General features: G+C 34.0%; 1 protein-coding gene across 4 annotated transcripts; it reads right to left on the bottom strand.

Moving 5' to 3' along the window:
• Window positions 1-2,193: 2,193 nt before the first annotated feature.
• On the bottom strand, window positions 2,194-5,756 carry LOC108335196 (seven transmembrane protein 1). Of its 4 annotated transcripts, none has more exons than XM_017571155.2 (12): window positions 5,460-5,756; window positions 5,314-5,356; window positions 5,082-5,108; window positions 4,120-4,218; window positions 3,891-4,000; window positions 3,606-3,783; window positions 3,316-3,420; window positions 3,134-3,226; window positions 2,998-3,018; window positions 2,843-2,901; window positions 2,650-2,740; window positions 2,194-2,516 (listed from the first exon to the last, which is right to left on the bottom strand). In XM_017571155.2, the coding sequence occupies exons 1-12, from the start codon at window positions 5,681-5,683 to the stop codon at window positions 2,412-2,414; spliced, it is 1,155 nt and encodes a 384-aa protein (XP_017426644.1). In that variant the 5' UTR covers window positions 5,684-5,756; the 3' UTR covers window positions 2,194-2,411. The 4 variants fall into 4 exon arrangements, with proteins under 4 accessions (XP_017426644.1, XP_052725895.1, XP_052725896.1 ...); XM_052869935.1 differs by having other exon boundaries at window positions 2,194-2,577; window positions 2,673-2,740; window positions 3,134-3,238; window positions 5,460-5,738; XM_052869936.1 differs by having other exon boundaries at window positions 2,194-2,577; window positions 2,673-2,740; window positions 5,460-5,735.
• Between the last annotated feature and the right edge of the window lie 7,484 nt (window positions 5,757-13,240).

Genomic DNA, 13,240 nt, shown 5'->3' with positions numbered 1-13,240 from the left:
CTATAATTGAGTTAGATTTAAAATTATCTCTTAAGATGATATCAAAATTACTTAAAATCTAGTATAATAAAATTTATTGTTTGTTAAACTTATCATATCACTCATTATTGAAAAAATTATCTTGACCATCACACCACTATTAATATCTAATTACACACTTAAAATATGTATATTCCGATATGAAAAATATATTAAAAATTTTACATCAATTAAAAATAAGACAAAATTACTGTATTTAAGTGGATATAAATATAATTTTATAAGTCAGCTTTATAAGATTAAATTAATTTTAAAATCTATCTTTTAAGAAATTTTAAAATTATATAATATATGTTTTCGATTGTGGATGACATAATTAAAACCATCTCTGACTCCTTTCCTGGATTATTTTAAACGACGTTTTAACTATTATTTTTATTTAAGAAGCGTTGCAAAAGAAGTCCACATGGTATACTCGAAGTTTTCTTTTAAGTCAACCCGACTACTTGATTCAAATACGCCATCTTACTTTAATTTAACCATGGAAATTTTTAGAGTACACATTTTTGGTGTATTTTTTTTTTTGTTCTAGATCCTAGACGAAGTAGCATGCTAGTTTCGGCGAGCGGACGATGTAAAAGACTAGATGTTCAAACAAAAGAAAGATGCTGAGACATTAAAAAGTGCAACGAGTCTACCGAAATATTTAGGCATACCTTATTTTAATTTTTAAGTCAACTTGTGCATGTATCTAATTTCTACGCAATACACAGAGGGTGATATAGAACATGGGTTACGCGGATTACTATGGTGTTGTAAATTAAATATGAAAAACATGGTATCACAATGGTTTTATATTATATGTATGGTCAAATTAATTATCTGTTTTGCATGAATGAGAGTTGGGTAGAGGAATGAGAAGCATGAACATTAAATTTAGATGGAGAAATAAAGGGATCGAGAAAGTAGCACATGACTAGTAAGAGACGGAAAGTGAAAGAAAACGAGATGTACCATTGAGATGAACAAACCCCCTAAAATTTCGGTTTGAACTAATGAGGCAAACCAAGTTAGGACACATGTTTATTGAATTTCTCGGTAGCAAATGTGGATTACTTCAAAAACAACATTAAATTTTTGGTTACTTTATCATCTTTTTTTTCATTTCTGTTTTGCATTTCATTGTGAAGATGTGTTGGGTGGTGGTTCATATCTCTTTGTGTTTTACACCAAAAGCAACAGCGACAGGTGTTACAATCTATTTTGGTTGTTTGTTTCTTTCACCGCTAGAACCAACAATTGTGTTCTAAGCGACTTCAACCTCTGGAAACTGAAAATTGAATCAAGATCAAGATTATCACATGTAAGATACACAAACATTACCAAACCCATTTTAGGTACATGCCTGCGGTTTCGTCTCTGCGACTATCATGGTTGTTTGAACTTATTTTTCATCTATAATAAAAAACATTGCAAGAACAGTTTTATAATCAATCGTTAATATGAATACAATATAATTATAATTAAAAGAACGTTGCTGACACACTCTATAATACACTCTTCTAACATTTTTTTCTACTTTCAGTGAAAATAAATTTGAACTTCATTTGAGTTAGTTGAAAGTTTATTTGCCATCCTTCAACCTTGCTTCAGGGCTCCATCTTTAGGCCCATAAGCACATGGTGTCATTTTGTTAGGACAAAATTATAAATGGGCTTCAACGTAAATTTAGAATTGGGCTTCAACACCTAAACATCTTATTTTGATCTTGTAGTAACAACTCCATGCATACTCCAAAGAAAAGTTCATTTGTTTCTTTGGATATGTGCAGTAGGAAACAGATAAAAAGACAATGGAACTGTTTGGAAACATCATTGGTCGATGAAATTTGATTTAATTACTTTCTTTTGGTAGTTAAATTTTCAAATCAATTTCTTTTTAATCTGTATAATTTGCAACATATTTCTTTAGTCTTTACACTTGGCCGGTCGAGCTATCCCTGTTCATACATGATTGAATACAAAATCATGAATCCTGTGTTACAGTTTGAAGAATGAATTATGATGTGACTGAACGGTTCATAATTCACAATCTTAAGATAGGATATGAGTAATCAATTCCATCTTAATTTGCTAGCTGTTGACAGTGATTTGGTGAACAAAAAGTGGAATAATATAGTATCGTGGGTGGTTAATAGTTCATAAATTTGGTAGCTGGTGTAAGAATCGTGAACGATTCATAATTCATAGACATATTGATAACTTTGACAGCTTCCTATATCACATTAACGTGAAAATAGACACGTTTCCTAATGAGGCCACTTCAATATTCTAACCACGCCTTTACTAATAGCTAAATGTTATGGTGGAATAGAAGTGTTATACGATGGTTTCAGTTTTGGAAAGATTAACATGTTGTTACAGTTCGGCGTATCAAGACACGAATCTTTTGTTGTCTTCCTCGTAGTTCCCGTAATCAGAATCATCACTTCTTGCTTTCTTCCGAATGTATCTATAGTTGGCGTACTGCAAAATTATCTACCATTGTTAAGGTTTAACAACTTTGTAGCCCTGTAAGAATGTGTTTGATGAGTATGTTCTGGAAAAAAAGAAACAATTTCTTATTAACAACAACAAATATTTGCATAAAAAAACTGCGTATAAAGGATACGAATAGATCCAATGCCACGCAACCTATGGCATCCAACAGCCATGGCATATTAGCTCTGATGCTTTCCCATTCGGTAGTTCTTACAAGAATACTGCACACATGACAGAACAGCAGAGGAATTAGAATATTGCTTAATTTCATTTTTTTCATAATAGAAGGCTGAAAAACATATGCAAGGGAGGGAAATAGTAACCTTCCAACGTAAGTGGCATTGGCGATCAATGCAAAGAGAAACATCAGAGGATTTAAGCCCTACAGTGATAAAGAGAGAAATCATCTATAAATCAGGGGAAATACAATGTGAGTTATAATTTGAAAAAGAAAAAGGAGATTAAGATCATACAGTACCTCCACACTCCCTCGTTTAATCTGGCCATGGTTACGTAGTCAACAACTTTATCAGTAATTAACAAGAAAAAAAAAAACACGACTGCAGAAAAAATGAAAAGTATTCAGAAATAAAAGAAAAAGTTCTAAGCCATACATTCAACCATATTTGAGGGAGCCTGCCACCCATATAGATCACAGCCATAAACCATCCTAACCATTGACCCAAGGCACTGTGCACGTTTTGCTCCTGTGATGAGTTCTAGAAATTAAGTGGCAGCAAGGTAATGGCAGTGTGTGAATAAATTAATCAAACAGTAACATTGCCAATCTGTATACCTGCAAGAGTAGCTTTCTTCCGTTGAATCTTATGTATCCCTCCTTCAAAGCATTACCCTGCCGGGGCAAGTTCATAGATGCTGCTAGAAATGTTCCATAGCTTGCCTGAAACACAGGAAGTGAATATGTATAAGGAGATCAAGACATATTACTGTGCCTCTAGCAAAACTTTGATGATCATGTCATACTTAATAAAGTACATCACTTGGGAAAACAAATTAAGATAACAAGAACCTTTTGAGACATTGATACAAATTCTGTTAACCTTAATTTCAGGGATAAAAACTCACAGGGACAGATCGAGGGATGGGTCTAGGCTGTGTTACAGGCTTGGTGGAAGAAAGCGGAGGTGACTCATCATCAGAGGATGAATCATTGTTCATTTCCATGGCTGAAGGGACACTTTTAGCAGCTCTCAAGTAGGTACCAAATGGTGGAGTATCATTACCGGCCAGAGATCTGGCTGACCTGTTTAATTAACTCAAAAACAAATAATTAGTTGAATAATCTCTTAATAAAACCATTATTTAACAAAATGTACTCATATGAACTGGGAATTGAAAGACAATTTTTACCTATAGTAGTATTCCCGTCGGGGCGTTGATTTGGGTTCGTCATTTGGTATTGCAATCCCTGACTGTGGCCCTGGTTTGGGTCTCAAAGGTTTTTTCTCTTCTTCCTGGGCCTATTAGTAATATTAATAAAAAAAGAATAAATTAATGAAATATACGTGTTCTCTTTTAAATTATATTTCAATTTTGATGAGCAGAACCTGGCATGAGAAATTTGAAATTATTACTGTACCTCGTCGATGTTGATATTTCGACGACGCTTGTTCCATTTATAGATGTAGTCATAATAGAGGCTTTGAAGTACTAGCACGATCGTAGTGATTGTGTAAAGCTGCACATCACATAAACAAGCGAAGCGATGTTAAGAACTTAAGTCTATTTATTTTTTATATAAATAAAAATTACAACTTAAAAAATATAAAGAAAATACTAATATACAATTTTGAGAACACAAAAGATGGAAAAGGGAAGAGATGATTTCAAAAGAACGTTCCGGTTGATTTGTCTCTGGAAAGAACACAATAACACGTGTCCAATGGGTGGCCTTCAGCCTGGTGACATGTCATAGCCTTATTGTATAGTGTAACAAGTGGGCGTACCCTACTTTTGCAAATATTTGTTTATGTTAATGGACATAAAAGTTTTCAAAGTTCATGATAGTATGTTTCCCAGTGTTACAGTTACAAATTTTATAATTAAATACGATTGATTGTAGAAAATTCAAAATTTAGTTTATGAAATACGTTTAAGTAAAATTGAGAAATACTTTTCTTGCGTTAGATTAAATTTTTTATATGAAGTTATTGCAATCTTGCTTTTGAAATACAAAATCAATTTAATTTTATGAAGGATCTTGTTAATAAATGCCTAAATAAATTAATTGTGGAAAAGAGATTTAATACATTTAATTCAATATTTCCAACGGCAGATTTAAAAGCAAATATTAAATAATTTTTTAAAGGGTTTTTTGTACAATAAATACCTTGACTCTTGCTACTAGAAGAGTAACTCTATTGGAAATGCACTCTTGAGAATCTGGAAAATTTTAAAACAAGCAATTCCCAAGCTAAAGATAATTTAAAGGTTTCGTTTCAGAGCTACATTGCTTTAAGATCTAAAACACCAAAGGCACCAAAAAGAAATTGATAGAAATAGAAATAACACGCAGAGAGGGAATTCCGGTGCAGTAGTTACCAGAGCTGTGTAGTACTGAGTAGGCAACTGGTTTTGCAGCCATCCAAAAAAGCAAGAGGAAAAACAAAACACAACACACAAAAAAGATAAAAACAAGTAAATAAAGTGAGTCAACAATCACGATAAGTACAAATATATAAAAAACATTAAAGCAAGAAAGAACTGGAACAAGAACATGTATGGAACGAAACAAGTGTTTTAATTTTAATGTTGATGGTTAGAAGTCTGGTACCGTGGCAGGCTCCAGAACACAACCAACGAGATTGAACATGTCGCTGCATCAAAAATGGTTGAGCAAAGGAATTAGAGTATTTGTGGGAGTAATAAAACGTTGGGTTAAAATTAGTAGAGAAAAGAAAGAGGGAAAAGATGACGAACCCAGCGACCCAAGTGAGGAGAAAGGCTAGGGAGACACCATGGCTAGACTTAGCTCGAAAGTTGGTGATAATCTGAGGAATTTCTGCTACTCCCCAGCATATGAGACTGATGAAGCCCAAGGAAAAGGAGATTTCATCTTTAAGATCGCAGAGACAATCATCCAAGTAACGCTGAACCCAACCGACGCAGGGTTTGCTCTCCTTCACGCAGTACGAGGGAGCCATTTCTATTTTATTTCGCTCGTTTTGCTCACACTGAGAGAGCGAGGTTTAGCGTGGGTGGTTTTATAGGAAGAGGCTACTGAATTTACCTCACTATAAGACACACTGCATAAAGTAATTAATTCGTGAAAAAACACGTTTGTGAGATTGGACCATGTTGTCCTCATCGGGTTTTCATTGCACAATTTGCTTAAAACAAAAATTTAGTATTGCTACGTCTGTGGGATATTCTCTCAACCGATGCTATCAGCTGAGCTACATGTGATGTGAGTCTTTTCTTTCATTTTCGGTAGTGAACTCCATGTGAGTCTGTATGCATGATTTTTTTTGCATGTTACAATGTGTCTCTACTTATTTTATCAAAGGAAAGCAATAATTTCATTATATATTATACATACACAATCGATTCGTAACTCTTTTATAATAGTAATATTTTAGTAAATTAATAATGTTGTGAGTAATTAAGCAAGATATTGTATGTTGGTGTGCAATACACATCTTGGTCATCATGTTACACATGACAACACTAAGCAAATGGTTGCTCAAAATCTTCTTCCTTTACAGAGATATTATTAGTTCTGTATGAGATTGGAAAAGTTTAAGGGGGCAGAGATGTCAAAAAAGTGTTGACATTATTTGTACTGTTCTCCGTACTGATTTCTTTGTTTCATCATCTTAAACAAGAAACTCTGTACCGAAATTAAGTCGCTCTGACCCGTAGTCCTGAACAGTAATTTCCATTCGGAACATTCACAGCATATTCTGGAATGTGATGTCTAATTAATACTACTTTCTCACAATTATTATTAATTACTTTTTGTTAGTCAATATTTATTGAAAATTATACATTTTTGGGAATGTTTTTGTAATTTTATAGCTTTTAAATAAGTTTAGTCAATAAAAATTTTGCTGCCAGCACTTTATTTTTAATTGACACACTTAACAATTTTGTTTACTGGCTTTCCAATTTTTTTACCTTTTTTTTTCCTCGAAAGGCATATCCAAACAAAATTAATAATTTGATATTACATCACAGGTTTTGTTTCATTTTGTTTTGTTTTGTTTGAGTGCACCAAACTATTCTCCGTCCAATTTCCAAAATTCTGATTCCAACCTTTCTACTTCACTTTTTTGGCCAAGTCCTCTTTGAAAAATGCATTCGGGGTTAAATGATCAATATACAATTTTCCTTGTCCATTTCAGCTATAAGCAGAATTTGTTTAGTTGCATTATTGGCCAAAAAAAGAAAAATTCCACTGCTTGCTGGAATATGCTACTATTTGGCAAAGTGAGAGTCTTAGCAATAATGCTTAAGGGGAGACATCTTTGCATACGAACGAAGAGTCCATTGTTTTGAATTTAATGCCACATTGAGTTCAAAATCTTTATCATTACATTAATGAATCTTTGCCGATGGTATATTTCTACATTTGCCCATTTTTATTAACATGATACTTTATATTTGTATTTTGAAATAATTCATCAATATTTTCAATCAAGTCATTCATTGTTTGGCTTTTTTTGGCAGTGTGAAGTGACAGAAGTACACAAAAATGTAGGATATGAAGATTTCGCAATGAAAGTGGATGAATGATTCATATTATCCCTGCCAAGTTCAAGATAGCAGTGGTGTTTCGAAGCAGCGATGTTGAACCTGCCCTCTAAACTCTTCTAGGTTCATCTTCCAAAACAACTCCTCTCACCAACCCTTCTTTCTATTTTAACTAAAATAACAATAAAGAACTTATAATATCAAACGTTAATGTTTCTCAAAGTTAAATTAAAATTCTTACAAGACAATATATGGATCTCTTCAGATTCTAATCACCCAACATATTCATATGATGGATAATGTATACTAACTATCACTACAAAAAATATTCATATTACCGACGGATTTTTACCGACGGATCAATATCCGTCGATATATCTTAATTTCCGACGGAATTACCGAAGGCTTCTGGCCGTCGGTAAGTGACATGCGTATTACCGACGGATTTACCGAAGGCTTCTGGCCGTCGGTAAAAAGAGCGGGATATTTCCCGCCCATTATTTCGTGGATGACATTACCGACGGATTTACCGAAGGCTTTTGGCCGTCGGTAAAAAATCAGAATTTTTCAAAACCAGTTCGCATCCAGTGCCAATATATGTGGGTAAACAAAGTATTTCTCCTCTCATTTCGTAAAGAAATCTCCACCTGCTCTCCACCGGCACTGCCATCCACTGCCGCTGCCTCCACCACCGTTGCCCTCCCCCACCGCTGCTCTCCACCACCGCTGCTTTCCACCGCTGCTCTCCATCATCGTTGCTCTCCACCGTCACTGCCCTCCCGCCGCTGCCCTCTCGCCGCTGCCCTCCCGCCGCTGCCCTCCACCACCGCTTCCCTCCACCACCGCTGTCCTGTACCACCGTTCTCTCCACCACCGCTGCCCTCTACCACCGTTCTTTCCACCACATTGAAACGATTAGAAACATTACAAATCTGAGAATTGCAGAAAAACTCTCCATGATTCACTATAATTTTAACTATTGAAAATAAATTGGTTGTTTGATACTTTGGAAACTAGTTTGTTACTCGCGTGATGCTGTTTTGGTGGTGGAGTTCGTGGAAATGGAAAAAAAAATTTACACAGCGGTGAAGGAAGAGGAAGAAGATGAACCAGGTCGCAACATTTACCGACGGATTTACCGACGGCCAAAAGCCTTCGGTAATTACCGAAGGATTTACCGACGGCCAAAAGCCTTCGGTAATTACCGACGGCCAAAAATCCGTCGGTAAAGTTTACCGACAACGTTTTTACCGACGGTATTTTGGCCGTCGGTAAGCCGTCGGTAAATGCTAATTACCGACGGATTTTATACATTACCGACGAATTATGACCGTCGGTAATTTCAATCATTCTTGTAGTGTATCAAATTCATAAAAAAAAAATTACTTATTATTCGTTATTCATTAGATATCTATTTGTTATTCATTAGATATGTTTAAAAAATATCTACGGTATTTTAAAATTTACAAATATTCCTAGTTATCTACGGACATTTAGAAAAAATTATTTTATAAATTTTTAAAATAAAATCTAAATAAAATTATAAAATATAATATAAATTAAATTAGATATAAATTTTGGACGAGCGTTCCGGGGAGGAATGACTCATGAATGAATATTGGAATTGGTAAAGCATGAATGTGGGCATGCTAAGTTGGCGGTTCATCCTGATGTTCCATGAGTACTCGTCCTCACGTAGAGGAGGGTAGGTCATGTGTGGGAACGACAGGAGGTCATAGTCTTTATGGTTAATTTGGGACATATAGGACTAACCTCAGGTGGCAGTTGTTGAAGGTATCCCAGTTACTACATCACCCGGGTGCACGAACGTCGTAGCTACACAGATTTCATACTGTCCGAACAGTCAGTCTAGTATTAGGCTTTGTATGAAACGTATGATGAAATTTATCTTGATTGGTTGATTGTGTGCAATGTATGTTTATACATAAATTAAATTATATAAGCTTACCCTGTGTTTCCTATCTTGTATGTTTTGTACGTTTGTCTTTGTCATTGCAATGATCATCCATGTGGATGTGAGCAGAAGGAGACAAGCTGCTGGAAGAGGCGCTGGAGGAAGAAAACCTAGTCGAGGTAAAAGTTAAGACCGAACAGTAGAACGTTCGGTCAGTAGTTTAGTTTGATAGTAAGGTGGTCGTTCGATCACCTTCTCCTTTTGTTCTGTATGACCATTCGGTGTTGGCTTTTGTAAACCGTTCGGTGTTGGTTTTTGTAAACCGTTCAGTCATACTTGCTTATCTTATACAATTTAAATTTGTAGATTTTTCTGTAAAGCTGTTCGGCCATAACTGTACTTTCTCTTTTAGTATAAGACTGATTTGTATTATTATTCAATGTAATTATTCTATTATATAGTTTTAGACTATATTTTTGAAATGTTACACCCAACATATTCATATGATGGATAATGTATACTCACTATCAAATTCATACAAAAAAATAATTACTTATTATTCGTTATTCATTAGATATCTATTTGTTATTCATTGGATATGTTTAAAAAATATTTACGGTATTTTAAAGTTTACAAATATTCCTAGTTACCTACGGACATTTAGAAAAAATTATTTTATAAATTTTTAAAATAAAATCTAAATAAAATTATAAAATATAATATAAATTAAATTAGATATAAATTAAAATTAAAATTTTAATTTTAATTTATTTTAATTTAATAAAATATAAATTAATTTTAATTAAATCTAACTTAATAAAGTATGAATTAAATTTTAATTTTAACTTTTTTATAAGTAATAAATATATGTGAGCATGGTATAATATAGTATCTGATTCATTTATAAATAAATATTAAAATATCTATTAACTACAAATAATAAATATCTTGTAAATTATTTACAGATAAAAATCAAATATATTTTTTTTCAGTATTCTTTTCATCCTTATAATCATCATTTGCTCAAACCATCTACATCCGATATTCTTAAAACATTTCCGACACAGGTATAACCAACATTTGAAGTTAAGATATTAATAAATCTTATAGTATAACCCTAGCTTATTAGATAAGAATAAGGAAGAATTAAATAAAAAAGATGGGGTCCATTGTTATGAAAAGGCTTATTGTTTTGGTTTGAGGAATAGAAGTGTTGATGACTACGGTGGAGATGAAGGTATAGCTTTGTGTTGTAGTGTTTGGAATGAATCACTGAGAAAGAGAAGATACCAAATTCTGATCCAGAAAGCAGTGACGAAAGGGACAAAGAAAACGGCGTCTGTGCGTCGCAAATCGGTGATTAATTTCCGTTGTTCAGTTTGTTCTGCTTACGTCAGCTTCATCATGTTTATCCTTTCTCCTAATCACCACAAACAACGACACTTCTCTTCTTCTATACACTTGACGTATACTAAGCCAATTCTACTTCTATTTCTTCACCACTGAATCACTTTTTCTTGCCGTGCTTCCATTCAAATGAACTTATCACCATTCCTTTCTAAAGATAAAACAGAAATCCCAAAATACATGTGAATCCACTTTCATTAATTCAGTAGCAACAAAACAATTTTATCTTTCTACGATGATACTGATTGCACTGCACATGCGTAATTCAAAGTGTTATTAAGTTTCAAGAACCAAAAATAAGACTTGCACTACTTATTATTGTCAAAAACTAGTTACGATCCTAAAATAAAGAGTACAATCATATATTTAGCACCTTATCATGAATAATTTTGAATTGGAGAATTATGAAATTTTATATTGAGAATGAGTTTTTGTATGATATGTTCTTTGCTGTCAATTTTGTAAGTACATGCAATCTAAAAATATTTAAATATTGTTATAGATCACTTAAATGGCACTGTAACATATTTAAAAATGTATGATGAAAATGGTTTTGTATCTGTATTAGAATTCATTAAAGAAATGAGTATGAATCAAGAGTCCAAATTGAATAAAGTACGCAAATTCATAAAAAGACATTTTGATGAGATTGTTAGTGATGATAAAAATCTCTAATTGTCTTGTGCGATTGAGAAATAACTGACTGCAACAGTTACAGAGTTTTTCTTCTCAATTTGTATACTCATAGGTGTTGTTTATAGATAAGAATCAAATTCATAATACATTATTCAAAGACTTAAACAGCTTGTGGCTTGTATCAAAATATTGGTAAAGTACTCACAAACTCAAAAAGTATCCCATTTTAGGATGTAAATTTATCAACACCGAGTACTTTGTTTGATAAAGAGGAGGAAAGTAGTTGAATAAAAACAAGTTGGTAGAGTAAACATAACCTAAAAATTAATGGTGTTGTCGATAAAAAATAAATTATAAATAACACAACATATTTAATTCTTTTAAAAATATTTTTTCTTTCTCTCTATGACACCATATGTAACATCCCAAAATATAGTAATTACCATAGATTAGAATTAATTACAATTAACAGTTAAAACATGCAGTTTTACACTAAACACAAAAAAAATCCCAAAATCACACGTCCTTACGTACAGAGGTAAAATACCATACAGCAGTATTTCAAAGTTTAAAGACGAACGGTTTTACAAACTTCAACCGAACGTCCAAAAGCTAACAGAAAACGAAAGCTACAACTAACGAGCGCTCTAGGGCTCGGCTTTAACCTCGACTTCGACCAGATTGGCGTCCTCCAAATTTTCTTCTTCCAGTGTTTCTTCAAGCAACGCCTCTCCGTCTGCTCACATCCACACGGATGATCATTGCATAGACAAGACGAACGTTCATGGACGAACGACAACACAAGGAAATAACACAGGGTAAACTTATTGAATTTAATTCACAAATAATTCATACACATAGCATTTTAACATTTATAAAATATCACAACACATAAAAATCAGTTCAAACTCTCATAAGACAGACCGTCCGGACTGTATGAATCCATGTACCTACAGGCGTTCGTGCACCCGGGTGATGTGATAACTGTACACATTCAACAACTGCCACCCGAGGTTAGCCCTATCAGTCCAAAGTACTCAGTAGGACTAGGACCTCCTGCCATTCCCACACATGACCTACTCCCCTCTAATTGAGGACGAGCACTCACGAAATATCAGGATGAACTGCCATCAGTAAATTTACCATGGTTATACTACACAACTTCTCATATTCAAATCATAGAGACGTTCCTCCTTGGAACGCTCGTTCAAATTCCAAAATCATAGTTTCATCTCATATACGGTTCGCACATTATATAATTCCCTCTAAATCACATTTTTATTCTTAGTTCCACTTTCATAAAAAGACGAGCGTTCAGCCCCCTTCATAATGAGGACGAACGTTAATATGATACTGAGAGACACTCGTTTCTGACAGAAGGAAAACGAACGTCTTTCCGAGGACGAACGTTATGACCACTTGAATCAATTAAATGGACTGACTCTAGAGCGATTCAACTTATACTTTAGAATAATTTAAATTCAAGGACTTTAGATTGAATCCAAATGAATAAAGACATCGTAAGACTTTTAGATATTGAAACATATACGAATTTATAAAAGGTATTAACCGCTAGTCAATGACCGAGCGCGGTAGCGGATATAAATTTACTGTTTGGACGAACGCTATTTCAATTCAGGACGAACACTATTACAGCTCGTTTGTTAATTACGGAAAGAACGAGCGTTCGGTATAGAACCGAGCGCTACTTATCATTTACACTTTTAGGACGAGCGTTCGGTATAAGACCGAGCGCTACTTAGGACGTACGCTCTGCATCGAGACCCATCGCTGAGGCAAAATATTACTAGAAAGGGAAATTGTATAAGTTAATCATAGTGAAGAGAATTATTTAGGAATGACTGAGTATATAAGATGGCATTTTTCTAAGCTTCTCACTTTCTCGCATAATACTCAGAGTATCTCCGTTTGGCCGAACGCTCAAACGTAAGACTAATAGAAGAGGGCGTTCGTCCTAACACAGTATTCTTTCCAAATGAAAGAATTTTGTTTTCAAGTAAAGTACAAAATACCGAACGGTCAAAGACCG

The sequence above is a fragment of the Vigna angularis genome, chromosome 10, assembly GCF_016808095.1.
Source record: "Vigna angularis cultivar LongXiaoDou No.4 chromosome 10, ASM1680809v1, whole genome shotgun sequence".
NCBI classification, from domain to species: Eukaryota; Viridiplantae; Streptophyta; class Magnoliopsida; order Fabales; family Fabaceae; genus Vigna; species Vigna angularis.
The sequence above is the reverse complement of the archived record's forward strand: the minus strand, read 5'-3'. Positions and strand labels throughout refer to the sequence as shown.

Bases quoted from the DNA above. Each gene is read 5' to 3' on its own strand.
- LOC108335196 (XM_017571154.2), bottom strand. From the start codon at position 5,683: ATGGCTCCCTCGTACTGCGTGAAGGAGAGCAAACCCTGCGTCGGTTGG. The intron at 5,357-5,459 runs GTTCGTCATCTT...TTTTTGATGCAG, and splicing joins CTCCTCACTTGGGTCGCTGG to CGACATGTTCAATCTCGTTG. The intron at 3,019-3,133 runs GTATGGCTTAGA...AACCATGGCCAG, and splicing joins TCCCTCAAATATGGTTGAAT to ATTAAACGAGGGAGTGTGGA.